Consider the following 22,308-nt stretch of genomic DNA (forward strand, 5'->3'; position numbering starts at 1 on the left):
AACATGCCGCAACTGAGACACGCACACACATACATGTACACAAAATGCATACATATACATATATCTTAATACATATATACATACATATATGCGTATTGCATATGTAACTTCAGCACAACATACAGAATTCATATATGTATATAAACATATATATATATATAAATATAAAGTAGTTAATTATAATTAACATACACATCATCATCATCATAATCATCGTTAATCGAATCAAATCTGATTGAATTATCCCAGGATCAAAACCCACATAAATCCAAGCTAAAATTTACACACATAGATGAATTACAATAGTCTTTAGCTTTGCTTTGCTTTTGTAGGTTGTTGTTTTGTATTGTTTGTTTTTTTTTTTGTGTGTTTGTTTTGTTTTTGTTTTTAGTTTCTTTGTTTTCTCTGCTTGCATTTAACCATTACACAATTACAAAGTTTAAGTTTATTTTTTTTTTTTTAAATTTTTTTTCCTCTTCCTTTATTACTTGCTTCTTGCCTTCTTTTAGCTTATTTGTTTTAGATTCAGCTGCAATTGCAGCTGATTCTGAGCGTTTAACAATTTCCTTTCTTTCCTTTTTTATTATTCCATCTTTTCTTTCAATAAATTTTTGTGTGGTTGTTGTGTTGTTGTTGTAGTTGTTGGCATTCGCTGCATTGTTGTTCTCAGTTGTGGTTGTTGTTGTTGTTGTTGCTGCTGCTGCTGCTGCTACTGTTCTTGCTGTTGGTGTTTGCTGATGTTTATTGTTGTCCATTTAAACAGACAATGAAACGAAACTGTTATACTGCGTAATGTTCCGTTTAAGTATATCTGCGCAGGGACCCAATACACGTTCGAACCTGTTTACATATATAAATATATTAATTTAGTGATCCAATTTCTTAGACTACTTAGTATAACAATTTATCTTTCTGGGCCTATCCTACTTATAGGAATCATCTTGCATACTTCTTCTCTTCCGCTAATGATAATTCCGTTTAAACTCATCTATTTTCAGCCTTCAATCCTCGTGCACTCAGTTATAATATGTGTCCTTGCTGCTTATAGAGTATTCTAACATTCATATCCTTGTCTCTGTATACCATCTCGGAGTACTTTTAGATTATTTGCAATCATTAAATACTTTCCTTTTCTCGATGTCGGCTGGCTGGTCTACTTCTATTTCCATTGCTGATAATAATTATAAGCTGAGTCTTTAACTTTGTAGAAATCGGTTTCTGCAAGACTTGGCACTTTTTATATTCATTGTTTCATTCCATTTCTCGCTGATCAATGCGTTAGAACCGCATAAAATACCTTGGCGAACACAATCAAAACTTTATAAAAATTCAATTATTTTTCAAGATTTTCTATCAAAATCTGATATATAAATCCATCATGCAGGAGATTGAAATACACCTGGCCCTGGCTAAGCACGGCATTTTTACGAAATGTTGCCGTAGAATCGAACATAGATTTTCCACTAAATCTTACACCTTGCATTGATTGTCTGATCTTCAAATCATTCACCTATGACTAAATGAGCAGATGTTGGTATAACTATTTTTTAGTTCACGCTGGGTCGAAGACCTTTTGAAAGAACGAAGATTATCATTCACCATTTCAAAAATCATTGCAACCAAAATCGAGTGAGTTTGAGGTTTAGGGTCGGGGGCGTATATGAATATTTTACCAATCACATTGCTTCTGTTTTCTAAACAAAATAAAACTTATGGATATAAACTACTGGGCGAATTTCGAAATTGCGCTTCATTCTTATTCGTTCAAGTTTTGCAGTTTTTAAACGAGTTCGCTTTTGCCTATACCAAGCCGAATAGTCGTAGTGATAAAAAGTAATATTTTTGATCTTAGTTATTTGTCTTAGTAAGTATAAATCCATGGACAAGGATATGTAAAGTGAGAAAAACAAATATTATATGAGCAAAGAATAAGACACAAAAAAGACTTTCGCTCGTTTAACAAAATTACTTAGCAGAAGGAGTCGTAACTAGTAAAGTATTTTCTCTCCACAAGGGGGGAACAAGCTCATATATGCATATAACTTTGATTTTTCGTTTCGTTAGCATTTAAATTTAAACAAAAACTCACCTCGCCCTATCCAGTTTGACACACTTGAGCGGACCGCGAGCCACTACAGTGGCTGCACGTGGTCGATCTAATAGCAATGCAATCTCTCCAAAGTAATCGCTGGAACCCAAACGACCCACCTCGGCAGGCTCTTCGCCCTGCTGGGATTGAGCATGGAGGGTGATAAATAAAAGGTTATACATTAAATTAGTGTCAATTAGCTTTTCCCCATTCAAAATGTTATATACCTCTGAGCGTTGCTGCAGGACCACCGCACAGCCCTCGAGAATGATATAGAAATCATCGCCTGCCGCTCCTTGCTTCACAATCGTTTCACCATCCTCAAATGAGCAGGTCTCGAGGGAATCGGCCACTGTCAGGCGTTCCCATTTATCTAAACTTTCCAGTATGGAGACACGTGACAAAAACTCTTCGTACATTTTGCGTTTGCGTATGGTTGAGCCCATTAAAATACGTCTGTAGGAGTCGCGATCAATGCCCCACAGTTTAACATCGCTCTTGGCGCGTACAGTGGCGGCTCGAGGTGTGCCATAGATGAGGGCCAATTCGCCAAAGCTACCGCCTTCGCTAATGGTAGTCACCAGCTCGGAGTTGACAAAGACCTGTGAAAGAAGGATTATCGTTTCATTTCACATAAATAATCGTACATACATACATATATAGCCATACTTACATCAACTTCACCAACATCTATAACATAGAAATTGTCACCCTCATCGCCTTGCTGTATGATATTCTCGCCAGCTGTATGATTAACCGGAAACATGGCATCGAATATATCCGAACGTTCGCTCTCATCCAAATGGGCAAATAGTACATTTTTGGCAATTGCCTTGGACAGGGCATTCATTGTTTTGTAATCCTTTGGTACCACTTTCTTAACATAATTGGCGGCATCCTCTTCGGTGACGGGTTCGGCTGAAATGCCACCGCGTCTACGTACGGGCGGTGCAGCTGTTTGTGGCATTGGACTGAGATCTTCGCAATCGTCAGGGCTGATAACCTGTTTACTGGCATCCAGTTTCACTTGTTCCTGCAAAAAGAAAACAAACAAATCGAATCAAATTAAATCACGAATCACAATTACATTATAAATTCGATACAAGAAAAGCGGCAAAAAAGGGCGTACAATTGAAACCATTTTGTATGCCAAGTGCCATGGATCATAAAATGCAAATGTAGCATTTACTCAGATAACCAACCCAACCCAATCTATCCTCCCCACTTGGGCACTTTAATGAGATGAGAATTCAAATGACGATGATGATGCTACCGCCCATCCAATCCATCCCATCCTCCCTACCAATGTGCGTCATTGCGTAAATTGGATTTGCTACGACTCACATGAGAGAGTCGTAGTCGTTGTCAGAAGGAAGGATTTACAAATATTGGGTTTAATGGCAAAAAAAAAAATCCATGAAAAAGCTCCACCTACGCCAATTAATAATTATGTGCAACAGTTTTATTGTCTATTTTTGTTAGCTCAAAGTTTTTCATTTTTTTTCCTTCTGGAGAATGCAAGAGAGAAAATTCATGAAGCTTACTCAACACGGGGACCCCTGCTACCTACCCATCCAATCCAATGGAATCCAAATCATATGCATCGCATCTCACCACGTCTGTTCCGTATTAGCATTTAGACTTTTGGTATGCACCAGCTGTCTGTCTGTCTGTCGGTTTGTCTTTCTGTCTGTTTGTCTTAGGTTCTTATGCAAATTGAAATGGCAGCGAGAGTTAAACAAATGCAAAAACAATTCCCATAGTCGCACTGGGCCCCCCAATTTCCTTCGGTTCCCGCAAAGCTACCGAGTTCCGCTTTTAGCTGTCCAGCTGTCCAATTGCAATTCCTTGCTACTGCTGCTTCTGCTGCGGTGACGTCAAAGCAGTCAGCCAGAAATGACCAGCAGCTGGGCTGATTAAGTTGCATTAAATTGTCACTCAACGGTGAAATGCAGCAGACTGTGGTCCATAAAACATTAACAATTTTTGCATAGAATTATTAAATAGAATCCAATATCTAATCCACACAAGGTCCACAACGGACTAGACGAAAGCTTTAGACAAATAAAATAAATCCAAATTGCCGCCAACTAATTTACAATTTAAAGCAATTTAATCTAGTGGCTCATTTGGCCGTCTTTAAGAGTTCTCGATGCATTTTGTTAATAACTAGAATTACTAGATTGATCATTAACTAAAGCGTACCGTAACTATCCTACAAAAATGATGCCTAGGTATATGAAAGAGAATTCTGGAACTTGCTGTTGGGTGGATCCTAAGCCTATTTAGCACAAGAACAAAAGACAAGAAGTTCACTGTTATCTAGAATATAACCTTGGCTCATATATGTTTATCCTTCCAGCAAAAGCAAGAAATTCAGTTTAGATTCAGGCCCATCTATAGATATCTGAATATAACCTGGATTTTTATCCATATCACGGCCAGATTTTTAAAAATCGGAGAATCTGTGGTTGGAAAATATGCACCCAAAAGTATACTATAGCAGATTTTAGAACATACTGTTTAAAAAAAATCAATCTTCTTTGCAAACATCACTAACAACAACACTAAACAATTCATAAAATGCAAGAGATCTCAATAATTCTTTAGAATTAAAAAACGAAAAATTCGTTGAGTCCCTATAGCATACTTTTGGGTTCAAAATTGTACGGTATTTAGAACCATATCCAAAATGTAAGATATTATGCACTATCGCAAAGAAGTACCTCTAAGATATTTTGTGAATTGGTTTTAAATTATAACTTATATATTGATAGGTCAAAATGTTTGTAGTATAATATTATGTTTATGCTGACATTAATTATGATTTGCACATAAAATAAAAATCAATTGCTAAATAAATGGAAACTTTGACAGCCCTGTGAGTTAATTAAGAAGGCGAAACGTTGTGGTGAATGTAAAAAGAAAACACCAAATTTCGATTCACGATTCGAGAACAAAAACAATTCTAAATGTTCAAAAAGAAAAAAAAACATTTTCTTACAAATTTCCAGTATATTATTATTATTATTATTGTCACTTTATTCTTCATAGAAGAACTTTGAACAAAGAAGTTTGTAGCTTCTGTGAAACGTAAATCTAATACCAAAAACAAATTTTTTTTTTGTTTTCTAATAATTATTATGTGAACCTGGCTCGAAAATTTAGAAAACAAAAACTACATAAATAAATTCAAGTTTTGGGTCAAATTTTCCTATTATTATCGTTACACTTTACATTTGGATAGCTGTCATATGGTTTTCTTACTTAATTGGATACCATTCAGTAATTGTTAATATTGTTCTTAACACATTAATGAACATATGAAATATATTTGAAGGGCGTAACGAAAAAGAATTCATGAGAAAACTGACAAAAACCCATTATTAAGACTATTATACAAGATTGAACTACAGCATGATAATCCTTTTCCTTTGTGTGTGTATAATTCTATGTGGTCTATGGGCAGCAATAAGAGCACTTTAACTGGATGCTATAAACATGAACACGAAACGCGAAGCAAACATCAAATGGTATAAAGAAGGCCCACTACTGTGAGAATACAATTTCTTTTTTATTATCTAAACAAATCATCATATGAAATACGCACAAATTGTGTAAACACAAAGCCAAGAAGAAAGAAAAAGCAAAACACCGCACACAAAAGGAATGAAATTGAAATTGAAATCGGAATCGAAATCGAAATTGCTAATTGTGAAGCTAAATTGCTTGATGATGATAATGATAATGATCATGATGATCATGGATTGTAGAAGATCGTGATGATGATAATACTCGCAATGACGAGTGACTAGTGAATGTTGATAGTGCGCTTGGCTGCTGGCCTCAAATCGAGTTTTTGTTAATGTTTTTCAAACTTTAACTCTTGGGTAGTTGCCAGTCACTTGAAGGTGGCGCTCGATCGATCGGTCGGTCGCTCGACCGTTCGTTCGATGGAGACAGGTGTCAAAGCAATGAAAGCCTCCGCCCAAATGCGGCTAAATCAATCAACGTCCGGAGCATACAAATGGCTGTTAAGTGAAATACATTATCAACTTTTTTGCATATTCAACCGCAAGACGACATCCTCACCACAAAAACCAAAATCGTCATCGGCATCATCATGTAAACAGAGAGAGAGAGAGAGAAGTAGAGAGGAGTAGAGTGCAACAATGTTTATGACCATTTTGACTTTGATTTTTGCGACCAAGGGAGCCAGCCAATCATTTGACCCTGACCTTTATGCAGACGCGGAGTCGGCGCCCAGCCAACTTAACAGCCATCGCCATAACCACAGCCACAGCCATGGTCATGGCCATATGTCACCCCACACAGAATGTCTTCTCCTTTTCTGTCTCTCTCTCTCTCTCTCTATCTCCCCATCTCTTTCTCTAGTTATTTCCTTTGGGTTTCCTTGTATTCGGTTTGCCATTGGCTCTTCTGTGTGTGTGTGTGTGTGTGTGTGTTTGTGTGCGATTTTCTGCCTTTTAGCGACATATTAAACGGAAATCGATTTCGAATTGTAAATTGGGATCGTCCCAACCGGCGATGGAAATGGAAATTTAAATTGGAACAGTGGAAACTTCAGTCGGAAATAGAGATAGGAAAATAGAGACAGAAACTGAGGTGCCGCTTATCAAAATGTAAAGTAATAAAAGACAAAAAACCACAACAACATTTATGACATTGATGATGACAAATGCAAGTCTGATTAGATGTCAGCGATTGCCTGGGTGGGGCAGGGTACAGGGCTGGGTCTAGGTCTGGGTCTTGGCACTGGGAATAGTCCCACAAATATGGGTTGTGCAACTGTGACTTGTCAAAACAGAACAAACAAAAGAAAATCACAATCAGTGGAATACAACAGATCAAGTTTTACACTCAACTGTACATGCATATATGTTGCTTTTGGCCATTTTCTATAACTGATTAAGTGATTGAATTCCCAAACTAAATAAGCTCTTTGATTGCCTAAAATCTGTTAGATCATTGAGATCCTCATAGAGATCCATCCAAATCAACTAGACAATCAATAGATAATGCCACATTTGTCAAGGAACCAGAATGCCTCGGTCTAAAAAGTAATTTAACTAAAATACTTATGTCCTCACATTTTTAACTCATACCATATTTAGTCAGTTAGTTGATTCTACATAAGACTACTTAGCACGAAAAATAAAGCAAGGCAAATTATAAGCCAAGTTCCATTCTAAATAATTATAAAATTTGTTTTGTTTCTGATTTTTCTTTTCTGTAACTTATTAAAGTGTAGTTAAATTTAGATATAGATTTTTGGCGTTAATATTTCTGCATCTGTTTCTCATTTGAGCACATTAAGCTACTCTAGATATTTCGCACAATTGACATTTTATTATCCCACAGACTTATCTTGAGACTGAAGCTACAACAATTGAAATAACTTTTCAAAATTGTTTTATGAAATTGATTCTAGTCGTTTGTAATTGAAACATATTTTATGAGACATTGATATGATGGAATATGACAGACAGTGCGCAACACTTAACTCACAAACATAAAGAAGAAGAGGAATATGTTTGTGTTGTTGCATCTCGAATGCAATATACTCGCACATGAATAAATAAAGAGCAAAACGAAACATGGGCGGCTCTGTTTGCTAAGGGCAATCAAAAGTCAGGCAAAGATTCGAGTTTCAGAAATTGTAAACCTAAATCAAAGAACTAATAAAAACAAATATCTTGTTCATTAGCAAACGGGTTCTCATTAATTTTTGTTTTAGGGCTTGTTTTGCTTTATTGATTACAGATAAATACATATATATTATATTTAGAAAAAGTATTGCAAGATTGAATGACTGACTATATCAGTTATGATTTTTGAAAAAAAAAAAAAGTAATGCACTTGGCAATATTTCAACCCTTGTTTAGATCATTTTGGCTACGACCATGAAATGAGAAAAGCGGGCGTCGACAATTTATGTGTTTTTAGGTGTGTGTGTGTGTGTGTGTGTGTGAGTATGCATATGGAGGAAGAGAAGGTGTGTGTGTGTGTGTGTATACAAGTATGTGGAGGGACAAGACAACAAAATTGCACAACTATATACAGAACAATTGTGCAACTTTGAATAAAAGCGTGTAAATTTAAGTTTATGACGAACAAATGAAGGATGGATGGATGGATGGATGGAATGAATGAGTGAGCCATTCAGTCAGTGAGTGAATGACCAAATGCATGCATATACAATGCGAATACGTAAAGAACTTATGCACTAAGAGATTGTGGGTTGGGTGGTTGTTGGAGAGGCAACTAAATAATTAGCCAACTAACTAACTAACTAACTAGTTGGTGTACATAGACAAACACACACGCACACTATTAGGTGTGTTGCTTGTGTGTTTTCGTTTTGGTTTTCGTTTTTTTTTTATTTAGTATGTGCAAACCTTAGACATGTTTTTTGTTTGTGCTTTTTGCTTTTAGCCTCTGGTTTTTTTGTTTTTCTGCTACTGCTGCTGCTTTTATCCGTGTATGGCTATTTGTGCCGTGACTTCTAATATGGACAGAGAAACAACCACAAATGAAAATCAATGTTCATTATGTGAGAATCAAAACTACACACATAAAACACACTCACAGATAGTTACACGCACACACACACACGCACGCAGCGATTGTAATTTCTTTAAAAATAAAAATATATATATGTAAATACATACATTTTTAAAAAATACGAAAAGCAAAAAATGAGAAAAACAGAACAAGAAAAAAAAAAGATACAAATATAACGAAAAATTATAAAAATATTACGTATACGCAACGGTGGACAGCCGCCAAAGAGCAGCAATGACAAATCCAATGTCAAAGTTTTATAAAAATAAATATTTAAAAAGAATGCTGCCTAACATCACCATCGAAAGGAAGGTGGACGGAGGAGGAGATGAAAGAGATGCAGAGAAGGAGAAGAAGGTGAATGATGGCGACGACGATGATCGCGACCATCATTAACCGTCGTCCTTCTTAGCACTTAACATATTTGCATGGAATTCCTGCTTGACTTGAGTTTGAAGTGTTAGCAAGCAGCAAGAAAGGATAGAAAGAAAGAAACGATTTTTAAACTTGTACAACAGTGCGTATGAATAATATATATATATTTTTTTAATATAGGCGGCTCTTTTTTTTTCTTATTGTGGCTGAGATCTATTAAAAGAAATCGGCGAAGGAAATTAATTGGCATAAATGTGACTGCGGCGGCAATCAAATTATGTATATAAAAATAAATAAAAATAAAAAAATCACAAAATAGTAAAAATATATTTCATTTTTCGTGCGTCACAAGTGTGTGTTAGAATACTATGGAATGGTGTACATAAATAATTTTATTTATTTATTTTTTGTTTTTCGTTTTTTTTTTTCTCATTTTTTGTGTGTGTTTCTAATTTAATTCTTATGCTGAGCTTCATTTTGTTGTGTTAATGTTGTTGTTGCTGTTGTTTTCCTGCCATTTTTAATTGCTTAATTAATCCAATTGCAGGAACACAACAATTTTTCTCTCTCTTTCTCATTCTGTGAGTGTGAGTGTGAGTATGTGGGTGTGTAAGTGTGTGTGTGAGTGTGAGAATCTACCCGCTGTTTCCGTTTACTTTTCTTTCGACTCGACTTTGACTCGGCGAAATGTCTTTCGCGTATTTACAAAACGGAGGCGCGACACAAACTAAAAACTGAACAAAAAAAAAGAGAATTCGAATTCGCGTTCAGTTCGCAACATCGTCCGTTGGCGTCGCTTCGTTGCGACTGCGGCGGCTTCGTGTCTCTTTGCTCACTCACTCACTAGTTGCCTTCTACTACATACACATATGAAATATATGTGTGTGTTTGTGTGTGTGTGCTGCTGCGGCTACTGCTAGTGGCAGCAGCTAACACCATCCATTTGACGTTGTTTTGTGGTAGGTTGTTGGTTTTGTTGCTTCTTTTCATTTCTTTTCTTTCTATGCCAAAAGACAGAAGATGTGTGTGTGTGTGTGTGTGGTTGGTATGTGGGCAGAGCGCAGCTAACTACATTGTATATACACTCATAAATGAGACAAACGACGACTGTGCGTGCCACAACAAACATCACACACACATGCACATCCACATCTCACTACTTTGTACACTCAAAAAATCCATCGGTCCATCAATTCCAGTTAGACCGAGCTAAGTAAGCTAAAGTCCCTTGTCCTTACCTTTTTGAAGATGAATTGTTACAACAAGAAGGTCAACAAAATCATTTATATCTTTCTTTCGAGATATAGCCAAATTTGAAGTTTGGGTCTTGGCATCTTTTACTTTTATTTTCAGACCGAATTTGCGGTACATGATCTTAATAAAATTACCAAATCAAAGCTACTAATTAACACTTTAAAACTTTTTACTAACATTATATAAAAATCGACATTGAATCTGTCAATTAAATCCCAAATCATAATTTTAAACAGATTTCCCTTCTCAAAAGCTACCGTTTTTTTTTGAGTCTTTCCCTTCACATATAAATTTTTTTGTATCTTCGTAATTAATAAAGTTAGTATTGCCGACTAGTCAAATGATAGGTACTAAATGCACATAAAATGCTTGACTGCAAACCTTAATTTACCAATTAATTAAAGATAATTGTTAAAAAAAAAAAGTCACATTTAAAGATTGCCAAAAAAAATACTAGGATTTGTCCGATTTGATATGAGAGAAATCGTTATTATTGAACTATTTTTCTTTAATTATTAAGATTTTCGGTTATTTTGTTCAAATTTTTCTTCTTTGTTTTCTTTTGTATAATTTCTCTTAAGAAGAGAAGGGATTCTCTTCAAGATTTCAATGGGAATAATTTAGAAGCTGAGCTGAGATGTTCTCTATCAAACCTCAGAACTCAGAACTTTGAGTTTATATCTGTTCAGAGTCTACCTACGTTTTTATATATAGTTAACACACATAATTTGACACAAGTGTTTCCTATATATTCTCGTTTTTATTCTTATATTTATATGAAGAAATATTTTGACAACAAAGAGAGTTCTTAGTGTATTAATAATATTCTTTCATACATCATATGTATGAGTACATATATGGAGGATTTCTTGCAGTGTAGCCACAAAACTGTTTCAAGCTTATAATACCTTCATTTATGATGAAAGTAAAAGTCGACAGAGCAAAAAAAAAATACGAAAAACAAGAGACATATATTTAGGTACTATGAGTGTTTTTCTTAAAAATAAGAAAAACACACATAAGCTCGAATAGACAACAACAAGAGAAACCAACAATCAAACTACAAATGTCGACCACAAAATGTTGCCGAGAGTGAGAAATTGTCCGCTGGCCGCCCCCCATGGCCAAAGGGGATAAAAAAAAACAGATACTTGAGTGTGGTTAGGCTAGGCCAGGCCAGGCAAGGTTAGTCTATGGATAAAATCCATTTCATTTGCACACTTTGCTTTGACCACTTCTAGTTTCACCCATGTTGCGGTTAAAAAACAAAACGAAAAAAGGGAAAGAAATCATAATAGTAAATATTTGTATGTAGGTATGTATGTACACATATGTATATAGCAAATCAATTTGAGCTTCAGTGCCAAAGACAAAGATTGTGGGCGATTTATTTGTCTAGGCCTACACACAAACAGACAGACAAACACACACACACACACACACTCGTACACTATATGTACCTACATATATATTTTTTATTTTTTTGGTGAGGCAATAAAAATGTTAATTCAATTCAGTTTTTTTATGTTGTTTTGATGTTTGTTCATTTGAAGAAATTGCCGATAAAGATTAGAATTATAATTGTAAAGAGGAAAAGAAAAAAAAAAATTCAATGACGACAAAACTTTAACCCAAAAATCAACTACAATCAGACACACACACCTTTCTCTGTATGAACAAAATAGAATTTAAGTATTCTGCCATTGGATTAGTCAATCTGGCAGACAATAAGTTCTAGATTATATATATGGAATCGGTTAAAAAAAAAGAGCAATTTATGAACAATTTTCGAATTATCTTGTACGAAATTCTTGCTTGTGGCTTTAAAAAGTAAACTTTTTATAATTTTTGGGGAATAAACCTTTAAAATTACGCCAGTATTCGGCTTACATTTGTCTTTGTTTGTAAAAATGATCTTTTGTGGAATCGTCGAGTATCAAAATGTGCTTCTACTTTCTGCTAAATCATGTGGTCCATAATAAAAGACTAAATTCTAGAAAAATTGACATTGGAGACTTTGCATGAGTATGAGCCTAACTTATTTCATTATTTCTTTTCAGTCTGCCCTCGCAGATAAGTAGATGGCAATAAATGAGGCCTTTATAGATAGCCCTGAGAGATCTGGGACTTTTTGAGAGACAGAGAGAGAGAGAGAGAGAGAGAGAGAGAGAGAGACTGGGTCATAGGTCACAACAATTAAATAAGCACAACAGTGAAATAAATCAATTAACTAAAAGTTAAATTTAAAAAAGAAAAACCTAATTTCTCTCTCCCTATCTCTCTTTATCTTTTTACAAGTGTAGGTCCTATTTTCTGTTTCCACTCAGAAATTTCCAAAATTCTCACACTTGAATTCACTTTGCCAGCAAACAATGTTATTATAAAACACACTATAGAAAATAACCTTAGAGAAACGCATATTTGGAATGGAGGAATAGGGAGGAGAGGTAGGACGCTAGCGTGGGGTAGCAGACTTAGGAAGGATGCACTGCATAAAATGCGGAAAAGCTTTTTGTCTGCCAGTTTCCTCTTCTGTTGGGTTCTTGTGAAGCAACTTCAGGTGAAATTTATGTCTTTATGTAGGAGAATGTGTGTGTGTGTGTGTGTGTGTGTATGCGTTTTATAATCGAATTAATTAAAAATTTGCGCGCTGCTGCTCCTTTTTGTGCTCTGATATGCTCCCATGGATGTGAGGCTCTTTAAAGCTGAAAATACTCATAAAATATATGTGATACATACAAAGTATATAGAAAGAGAGAGAGGGAGATGGAGAGAGAAAAAGAGTGTTTCCGAGGGGGTGTGAACTGTTGGTGTCGTGGCCAGCGAACAAAGTTTGTCCAGTGAAATTTCCAATTCAGTGAACATTTTGTTGCTTGTCCATCGCCAGGAAAATGTTAAAATGCTTCTTTCTTTTTTTTGCTGTTACTGCCTGCATAAACATTATTTTCGTACAGAAGGACAAAAGGCATCATCATCATCATCATCATGCCCAAAAACCCACACATACATACGAACATATCAATGCGTGGGATTCACATTGTTGTTACCCTTTTCTCGTTTCGATTTGGTCAGCACAAAAGAGCAAACCAATGACCGTTACCACAATCGTTACAGCTGTCACCATGCAACAGCATTTGACATTTGAAGGATTCGACTAGATTCGATTCGATTTGATTCGACTGATGGCGTCATAAAAGAATGAAATACTTATTATTCAGGAGATGAAAGACGACCACAGTTAGCAATCGGTTAAACAATAAGCAATATTAATTTTTTTCTTGATTTCTTTTTTGGGAACCTAATCAAGAATCTTTGAGGAGAGGTCACTTTTATTCTCTAAGGACCAAAAAGGCTCCACGGGCAACTTTAGGGTCTTTGCCGTTTGCTGTTATTTCAGTCTCAATGCCTTGCCTTTCGTCTGTGTGTGTGGACCATAAACTGTTGCGCCTAAGAGTATGCAAAAGTTTTCTTACTTTACCTTTTGGATCCTATTCGCTCTATCTCTCTCTCTCTCCTTGCTTTCTCTTCTCTCGTCAGCATTGTCTTAGTTGTAGCACAAAAACCATTGTTTCCATTATACCCTTAATTATTCATGAACATTTTATACGCAGAATTTGTGTGGCAACGTTTATAAGCCTCTTAATGGATAGACAAACAAAAGGTCGCCACATCCGGCTCACTAATGGGTACAAAGATGCCCAGCTTCAGTTACATTACGTGAATAAATCACATCCTTCCAAAAAAGGTTTTGCCCATTGATTTTAGGTAAAGACTTATCACGCGTAAGTCACACCAAAATCATTCACTTCCACTTACCAAAAGCCATTTCCGACACACACACACACAAGAAAGGAAAGTAAAAATGAATCCTGTAATCTTAGGGGATATATAACCATAATGGAATAGGAATTAAATACATTCAAAGCAAATTTGCTCTATATAAAAATAAAAAAGCATAATGTTTAACCCACCATTTTCAGTTCGTCCAAAAAAAACAATTGAACAAATATTTACACGATTTTTTTCACGCTTTCACACAGATACCGGCAAATTTGCTCACAATGAATTGAATTGGTTAATCGGCTAAGGACAACTTCAACTGTAACTGTAGCCGTCTCAACATGATACGGTCATTAACAAGAACCATTAATTGTTCGATGACAATTCTGTTGTTGCCAATCCATAAACGTAATCAATCAGCCAAGGAGCCACTACCAACTGCTAACTGGCGGCAAATCCAACGAAAAGAAACAAAAAACAACTAAATTTTTGCCAACTAACCAGTTGGTTGGCCGGTTGGTTGCTTAGTTGGTTGGTTATTTGGTTTGTTGGCGGCAAATAGAAACACACGCAAACGGAGGACGACAACGACTAATCGAGAATGAAAGCGTCGAGAATGAGAATGAGCCAAAACGATGGCGTTGGCGACGACAACGACGACGATAGCGGCGACGACGACATGATGACCTTCACCAACACGCACAGCACAGCTGCCAAAGGATATGCGCCCCGAAAAAAAAACAGGAGGAAGAAAAGTTTTTCGCACACACACACACAGACACACACACACATGCATTCCATTTAGCTATGACGCAGCCAGAAGAGCGCCTGGTAAAAAGCTTTGATTTCCTTTACATTTACAACTGTGTGCCGAATTTCAAGTGCAAAATTGACATAAACTTGGCTGAAAAAGCTTGTAAGCCTGTAGGTGGGCCGCCAGTGGCTGGGAGGTGTGGCAGTACCTTTCTCTGCTGTGTGCCAGGTAAGTTGGAATACTCTTTTCAAAAATAAGCACATATACATTTTGAAATATTTTAAGAGAAATCAAAGATTTAAATTAATAAATTTAGTCTAAATTGATTTTAAGTATGTAATTAAACAATGTAATTAACAATGCCAAAGTCTACAAATTTTATTTTTACGCAAATATTTAGGCCTATTGTCGTTTCCAAACTTTTTCTCAAATGGAAAAATTAAATTCAAAAATATTTAAGATTCATTGACTAAAAACCTAAAGATTTGAAACATATCTAATTTCGATTCCGACAAATTTATTTAGAATCGAAATCGGGAACAGGCCTGACTAAAGCTCCGATAATCAAATATATATATAAATTGGCATTCAAACTTAAATGAAATCAAAAAGAGGGTTCAATCACTAAGATTACTACAATTTAAAACTTATGCATTTTTTTCAAATCTTTTTATAATCTTAACAATCGTAATAACAATTTTTAATGAACTTTGCTTATTGTCTTCTTTTGGGAAAATTGAATTCAAATGCCAAGACAATAAAATAAATGTTCAAATAATTAAATTCAAACTCTTGGAGAGCATTTAAATTTTCGTTTGATGAAGTTGTCCTTTTCCGTTGTGTTGTTGTTATTGTACCTCTCTAACAGGATTTGCCATTTACAGTTAGAGATGGGTTAAATGAAATCAAAGCTTTCGCACGCGCATACTCACACAATCAAAACTCACTCGCACTCACACTCGCACTCGCACTTTCACTCTCACTCTCATCTCTTAAACTTACACTTCTGGACAAATGAATAGCTGTAATATAGGAATGATATTTGCAAGTAAATTACGAGTCTCTCTGTTTACGAGCCTCCGTGACGGGCTGTGGCATTATTATGATTCTTCGGATACAGATGGAAGATGACACACAAGACTTTTTCTTTTACCACTAGTATACCATAAAACTAACTCCAGGTGTAGGAAGTCAATAATGGAACAAGTGGAAAATGTGGATTGAAATGGTCCCATTCAGACATTTTCTCATCTGACAATAAGTATTAAAGAGATTAATTTACACCTTAGTCTGTTCACACAGACGGACAGATGGACCAAGGGCATATTGACTTGAAATCTCATGCTAAGCAAGAATATATGCACATACATATAGGTACTTTATGGGATCGAGAACAACTTTCTGTCTCTCTGCCTTACAAATATCTGTTTAATTTTATAATACCTTTTGCAAGGATATAAAAACAAATCTCAAGAGATCCCTGTTAGGCATAATGTATTTTTGGTAGATGAGAAAAAGCTTTTGAGAGACGAGATAATAAAGATTTGTATTAGTAGAATAGTTTACAAAGTATCAAAGTACAGTGGAATCCGGCTATAACGACGCTCAAGGGACCGACGATTGTCGTCGTTATATACGAAAGACGTACTAACCGGAGGCCCTTTCACATAAGTTTGTATTGGGACTGATTGGTTACTCATCGAACTTTAGTCGCTATAACCAGATGGACGATATAAGTGGAGTCGTTATAACCGGATTCTACTGTACTTTGATACTTTGTGAACATTTCTTCAAAAAGTGCGGAAATTATTACTCGACATTTTTTATTTTACCATTGGGTTAGAATGATAAATCTTTTTTAACTAATTTAAAGATTGCGTGCATCTAATAATTTGGTCAGATGTGTATACATACATTCAAATTGTTTATGCTTTGTAATAAAAGCTTTTTGGTAAGACCGTAAACAGAATTTACACAAATATTATTAGCTTTTGTGGAGCAGCGGTATACCTGTGTCTCTCTGTGTATGTGTGTGTGTGTGTGTGTGTGTGTGTGTGTGTGTGTGTACATATATATATAAGTTAGGAGGCAGCCTCCAAGGGCCGCTTTTGATCAACACTTACGATATCCTCCTCGGGTATTGTGGTACAGGAAGTACGCACATGCCTCACTCGGTGCATGGCATCCAAACTGAGACGATGCTCATGATCATCACGAAGGAGGGCATCGAATACAGCCACGCCGCCGTCAATGCTGCTTTCGCGCAAAATGCGACCACCACGACCACTGCAATGATGTGGCCCAGTTGTGTGGCTAACACCACTCTCGGAGAACGATCGAATGCGCATAGCGCCATTCTCGTCGGTTGTCAATGCCACCGATTTGAAGCGATCAATAACCGCATCTTGTATGCTATTCACACTCAGCTGGTTGCCCATTTTGTTTTACACACGCTTAACTTAACACTTGAACAAACAAATAACAAAAAGACAAAATCCACCACAACCCGCACAACAACAACAACAATTGGCCAGCGGAGCCGCCTAATGGACGCTTCTGCACGGCGCCAGGATGTTTATCAAACTGAAACATTGATGCTGGGCACATTCAACAGGCAAGCAGGAAAAACCACAGAGATTATACAGACAGACAGGGTCATCCACACATGCACATAGAACTAAATGAGTGAGAGAGATGACTGAGAGAGTGTGACAGACAGTGCGAACTAGGAGAAGCAGGAAAAGGAGGCTGAGCAACGGGAGAGCAACTGCAGCACAGACTGACTGCAGCTTTTGGACAGGACTTTTTGTGTATTGCAGCCGACTTGTTGTTGGTCCGACAGAAACCGCAAGGAAAAAGCTTTTGAAGCTTTCAACCTGTCCGTGCCTGCAATACAAATGCAATTCCTCTTCCTTCTGACCCTCTCTATACCCAATATTTACATTAGGGTGAATCAAAAAACAATAAAAATTAGATCCAAGCTTCGCTATTTTACACAGCTTCTCAAAATTTCAGAAGGATTAGCTAGTAAATTTATGCTGAAAAGGATGAAAATAGTACTTTAATTTTATTGGAACACCCTTATCTACATACATCTAGTGTGTGTGTGTGTGTGTGTGTGAGAGAGAGAGTTTCAACTGGAAATTAATGAACCGTTTCAAAATTTCGCTTTATGGGGTGGAAGTTTTGGTTCAAATCCTGATTGAGTTTCCCAACAACACCACAAAAATAGCCTTAACGGCTATTATTGATTTTCGCATTTTAATCAACTGACCAAACCAAAAAGCCGCTTGTTGCTTCAACAACAGGCAGCCAGTCAGTCAGTACGACAGATAGACAAAAAGGGATAGAGCAAACAGTCTAGTCCTAGTCTTTCAAACAGTTCTGACGTCCGTCCAGCCCATCGGACCAGAGTTTACATTCTTTCCCAAAAAAATATATAGTCTAGTTTTAACGTGTCACGAATGGTCACCCTATCGCATTATCGCACTTTCTGCGATATATATCAAGTTTTATGTGATAACATTCAAGTCCTAAAAATAGAGCAAAACCAAAGCATCCAAGTAGGCCTGGCAAACTGGAAAAGTAGGCCATGACATCGAACTGTTTATGTCGAATGTTAAGGTATATGAAAATCTAGAATCTACAATCATTAAATAACACGGACTCTAAGTGAACACAACAAAATATTCATATAGTTTTTGTACAATATTTGAATTATTGTAAATTGCCAAAAGCAGTGAAAAGTAATAGAGTCCTTTTAAGTAACAAAATTTTGTTTTGACTGATGAAAATTTCTTTGATTTTAGTTTTATACTTGTTCTACAATGTCCTCGTACTCTTCTTCGGATGATGAAGGACCTGGTGGATCAGGATTAGGAGCAGGAGGCGAAGCCGGAGCAAATGGTGGTCTAGAATATTTATTCGGGCCCAATTATTTGGAAATTCCAGAATTGAGACTCGTGGACAGGGCCTTCGTAGGCAAAGTGAAACCAATGAAACAAGCAAAGCAACAGGTAGGAAAAATTCGGGCTCGTCCGTTGAAAAAACTCCCAGCAAAGAAGCCGCCTCGCAACAAAAGGGCAAGAACATCGAGTTTAGACAAAATTAACATTGAGCAGCTCGTAGCGCGTACTTGGGAGCAGTTGACGGATGAACAGCGTTTCAAAATTTCAAAGGAAGACGTAAGTGTAATAAAAAAAGTCCCTGTCTTGTGTCGGTAAGCAATTTGTTTTTTTTCAGCACATGAGATTAAAACGGCAAGCTATAGAGAATCCAGTCAAGTTGCACAATTATTCTAGCACATGTCTGTGCTTCGACTGTAGCCCATCGACATTAACGCTTTTGTCGGGAGCTATCACTGGAGCTATGGAGGATCGTGCTTGTGGAAGGGCAAAAGCACTAGTCAATAGACTTAAGGCAGCACCAAAAGCACTAGTCAATAGGCGTAAGGCACCACCCAAGAAGAGAGCCGAGAGGGAAGCCAAGAAGGCTGCTGCCAGGAGGCGGCCAGGAAAACCAAGGGAGGCCAAACCACGTGGCAAGAAAGTCAAGAATGGTCGGGTTGCCAAGCCTAAGGCAAAGTCTTCTTGCTTCAAGCCAATCCCCAAACCCAAGAGGGCAGCTGATTGCCCCAAAAAGGGCGAAAAATAAATACCATCGTATGTGAGAGAGCTAGACAGATGTGAGGCAACAATTTGCCATTCCAAATTCAAGTGAAACGTTTTCTCAGCATCTATTTTTTCAAATTTGTAGTAGTTAAAGATTCCTTTTACAGGTGGGTGGTGGGTGTGTCCATCGCCCACACATTTACTCATTTACGCGACATACGTTGCCGCAGTCCTCCCGCACAAACAATGTATATGTACAATTTAAAATATAAAAAATATGTAACGTTTCCCTGCACTTACCCGTTCCAATTTTTATCTTTAGCGAAGTCTGCTGATGATAGAACTTGGTGGTTCTTGAAATAGCTATACAGACAACCTGCTCACCTTTTGTGCTGCCTATGATTTAAAGTCTTACAAATAAATCAGTAAGATTGACCTGAAGCCCCGCTCAAACAAATTTTTGATTATTTTTGAAAATATTGTCGTAGGAATTGTACCGGATTTTCTGGACGACACACACAGAGTTGGACTATGCAGTCTTTGAGTACCCGCTGAATTCCATGGGTCTGTATATAATGTTCGCATTCTCTCAAACTCTGCTCCTCCAGCGTTTTGGCCATCATGTAAGACATCTGTCAGTCTAGTCCTAGTCTTTCAAACAGTTCTGACGTCCGTCCAGCAAATCGGACCAGAATTTACATTCTTTCCCAAAAAAATATATAGTCTAGTTTTATCGTGTCACGAATGGTCACCCTATCGCATTATCGCACTTTCTGCGATATATATCAAGTTTTATGTGATAACATTCAAGTCCTAAAAATAGAGCAAAACCAAAGCATCCAAGTAGGCCTGGCAAACTGGAAAAGTAGGCCATGACATCGAACTGTTTATGTCGAATGTTAAGGTATATGAAAATCTAGAATCTACAATCATTAAATAACACGGACTCTAAGTGAACACAACAAAATATTCATATAGTTTTTGTACAATATTTGAATTATTGTAAATTGCCAAAAGCAGTGAAAAGTAATAGAGTCCTTTTAAGTAACAAAATTTTGTTTTGACTGATGAAAATTTCTTTGATTTTAGTTTTATACTTGTTCTACAATGTCCTCGTACTCTTCTTCGGATGATGAAGGATCTGGTGGATCAGGATTAGGAGCAGGAGGCGAAGCCGGAGCAAATGGTGGTCTAGAATATTTATTCGGGCCCAATTATTTGGAAATTCCAGAATTGAGACTCGTGGACAGGGCCTTCGTAGGCAAAGTGAAACCAATGAAACAAGCAAAGCAACAGGTAGGAAAAATTCGGGCTCGTCCGTTGAAAAAACTCCCAGCAAAGAAGCCGCCTCGCAACAAAAGGGCAAGAACATCGAGCTTAGACAAAATTAACATTGAGCAGCTCGTAGCGCGTACTTGGGAGCAGTTGACGGATGAAGAGCGTTTCAAAATTTCAAAGGAAGACGTAAGTGTAATAAAAAAGTCCCTGTCTTGTGTCGGTAAGCAATTTGTTGTTTTTTTCAGGACATGAGATTAAAACGGCAAGCTAAAGAGAATCCAGTCAAGTTGCCCAATTATTCTAGCACATGTCTGTGCTTCGACTGTAGCCCATCGACATCAACAACGCTTTTGTCGGGAGCGATCAATGGAGCTATGGAGGATCGTGCTTGTGGAAGGGCAAAAGCACTAGACAATAGACGTAAGGCACCACCAAAAGCACTAGTCAATAGACGTAAGGCACCACCCAAGAAGAGAGCCGAAAGGGAAGCCGAGAAGGCTGCTGCCAAGAAGGCTGCTGCCAGGAGGCGGCCAAGAAAACCAAGGGCGGCCAAACCACGTTGTGGCAAGAAAGTCAAGAATGGTCGGGTTGCCAAGCCTAAAGCAAAGTCTTCTTGCTTCAGGCCAATCCCCAAACCCAAGAGGGCAGCTGATTGCCCAAAAAAAGGCAAGAAATAAATACCATCGCATGTGAGAGAGCTAGACAGATGTGAGGCAACAATTTGCCATTCCAAATTCAAGTGAAACGTTTTCTCAGCATCTATTTTTTCAAATTTGTAGTAGTTAAAGATTCCTTTTACAGGTGGGTGGTGGGTGTGTCCATCGCCCACACATTTACTCATTTACGCGACATACGTTGCCGCAGTCCTCCCGCACAAACAATGTACATATATGTACAATTTAAAATATAAAAAAATATGTAACGTTTCCCTGCACTTACCCGTTCCAATTTTTGAAAATATTGTCGTAGGAATTGTACCGGATTTTCTGGACGACACACACAGAGTTGGACTATGCAGTCTTTGAGTACCCGCTGAATTCCATGGGTCTGTATATAATGTTCGCATTCTCTCAAACTCTGCTCCTCCAGCGTTTTGGCCATCATGTAAGACATCTGTCTGTCTTTATTTTGTCTGTGTTTGTTTGTGTATGTGGGTGTGTGTGTGTGTGTGTGTGTGTTGTTGCAGTTTCTTTCTTCGCTACGCAATATACACAATTCGTATGTGGTGTATGAGTGTGTGGGTTTCTTATTGTGTGTGTGGGTGTGTGTGTTTTTGATATTGAGGCTAGACTAAAATTCAAGTAAACTTTTATTTAATGCGGCAATCGCGAATGCTACTGTTGCTATTCGTTTGACTAATTGATTTAGTTAGCGGTTGCCGCATGCGGAACACTTTATTATGCTTATGAAACACTGTATATCTTTTGTTTTTCATACAAAAAAAAAATTAACTTTAACTAATTTTCACGCACGTAAACAGTGTTGCCAGAATCTAATCTGATGCTGGCAACCCTTCATCAGAGTGTTGCCAGACACGGTAAACGGTTGAGCAGAAAAGTTCGAAACGATAGAGCAAAAAAGGT

General features: G+C 37.1%; 3 protein-coding genes and 1 long non-coding RNA gene across 9 annotated transcripts; 2 read left to right on the forward strand and 2 right to left on the reverse strand.

The window, feature by feature from the left end:
* Positions 1-359: 359 nt before the first annotated feature.
* On the reverse strand, positions 360-22,217 carry LOC6645672 (cAMP-dependent protein kinase type I regulatory subunit). Of its 6 annotated transcripts, XM_047011961.1 has the most exons (7): positions 21,839-22,215; positions 19,916-20,079; positions 19,748-19,757; positions 2,763-3,122; positions 2,317-2,691; positions 2,090-2,229; positions 364-840 (listed from the first exon to the last, which is right to left on the reverse strand). In XM_047011961.1, exons 2-7 carry the CDS (start codon positions 20,077-20,079, stop codon positions 756-758), a joined length of 1,134 nt encoding a protein of 377 aa, XP_046867917.1. In that variant the 5' UTR covers positions 21,839-22,215; the 3' UTR covers positions 364-755. The 6 variants fall into 6 exon arrangements, with proteins under 6 accessions (XP_023033107.1, XP_023033106.1, XP_002068336.1 ...); XM_023177339.2 differs by lacking the exons at positions 19,748-19,757; positions 19,916-20,079; positions 21,839-22,215 and adding an exon at positions 16,961-17,290 and having other exon boundaries at positions 360-840; positions 2,090-2,226; XM_023177338.2 differs by lacking the exons at positions 19,748-19,757; positions 19,916-20,079; positions 21,839-22,215 and adding an exon at positions 16,961-17,290 and having other exon boundaries at positions 361-840.
* On the reverse strand, positions 8,567-9,817 carry LOC111518956. Its single transcript, XR_002724168.2, has 2 exons — positions 9,689-9,817; positions 8,567-8,615 (listed from the first exon to the last, which is right to left on the reverse strand). It is a non-coding gene; the product is annotated as an uncharacterized LOC111518956 (long non-coding RNA).
* Positions 18,483-19,742, forward strand: LOC111518955. Its single transcript, XM_023177344.2, has 3 exons — positions 18,483-18,583; positions 18,647-19,021; positions 19,080-19,742. The coding sequence occupies exons 2-3, from the start codon at positions 18,665-18,667 to the stop codon at positions 19,488-19,490; spliced, it is 768 nt and encodes a 255-aa protein (XP_023033112.1). The 5' UTR covers positions 18,483-18,583; positions 18,647-18,664; the 3' UTR covers positions 19,491-19,742.
* Positions 20,370-21,558, forward strand: LOC124459658 (histone H5-like). Its single transcript, XM_023177340.2, has 3 exons — positions 20,370-20,473; positions 20,537-20,911; positions 20,971-21,558. Exons 2-3 carry the CDS (start codon positions 20,555-20,557, stop codon positions 21,400-21,402), a joined length of 789 nt encoding a protein of 262 aa, XP_023033108.1. The 5' UTR covers positions 20,370-20,473; positions 20,537-20,554; the 3' UTR covers positions 21,403-21,558.
* Positions 22,218-22,308: the final 91 nt, after the last annotated feature.

Source organism: Drosophila willistoni, assembly GCF_018902025.1.
Source record: "Drosophila willistoni isolate 14030-0811.24 chromosome XR unlocalized genomic scaffold, UCI_dwil_1.1 Seg143, whole genome shotgun sequence".
In the NCBI taxonomy this organism is placed as follows: Eukaryota; Metazoa; Arthropoda; class Insecta; order Diptera; family Drosophilidae; genus Drosophila; species Drosophila willistoni.

Bases quoted from the DNA above. Each gene is read 5' to 3' on its own strand.
- LOC6645672 (XM_023177338.2), bottom strand. From the start codon at position 17,275: ATGGGCAACCAGCTGAGTGTGAATAGCATACAAGATGCGGTTATTGAT. The intron at 3,123-16,960 runs GTAAGTGTTGAT...TTCTTTTTGCAG, and splicing joins CAATACCCGAGGAGGATATC to GAACAAGTGAAACTGGATGC. The intron at 2,692-2,762 runs GTAAGTATGGCT...CTTCTTTCACAG, and splicing joins TAGATGTTGGTGAAGTTGAT to GTCTTTGTCAACTCCGAGCT.
- LOC124459658 (XM_023177340.2), top strand. From the start codon at position 20,555: ATGTCCTCGTACTCTTCTTCGGATGATGAAGGATCTGGTGGATCAGGA. The intron at 20,912-20,970 runs GTAAGTGTAATA...TGTTTTTTTCAG, and splicing joins TCAAAATTTCAAAGGAAGAC to GACATGAGATTAAAACGGCA.
- LOC111518955 (XM_023177344.2), top strand. From the start codon at position 18,665: ATGTCCTCGTACTCTTCTTCGGATGATGAAGGACCTGGTGGATCAGGA. The intron at 19,022-19,079 runs GTAAGTGTAATA...GTTTTTTTTCAG, and splicing joins TCAAAATTTCAAAGGAAGAC to CACATGAGATTAAAACGGCA.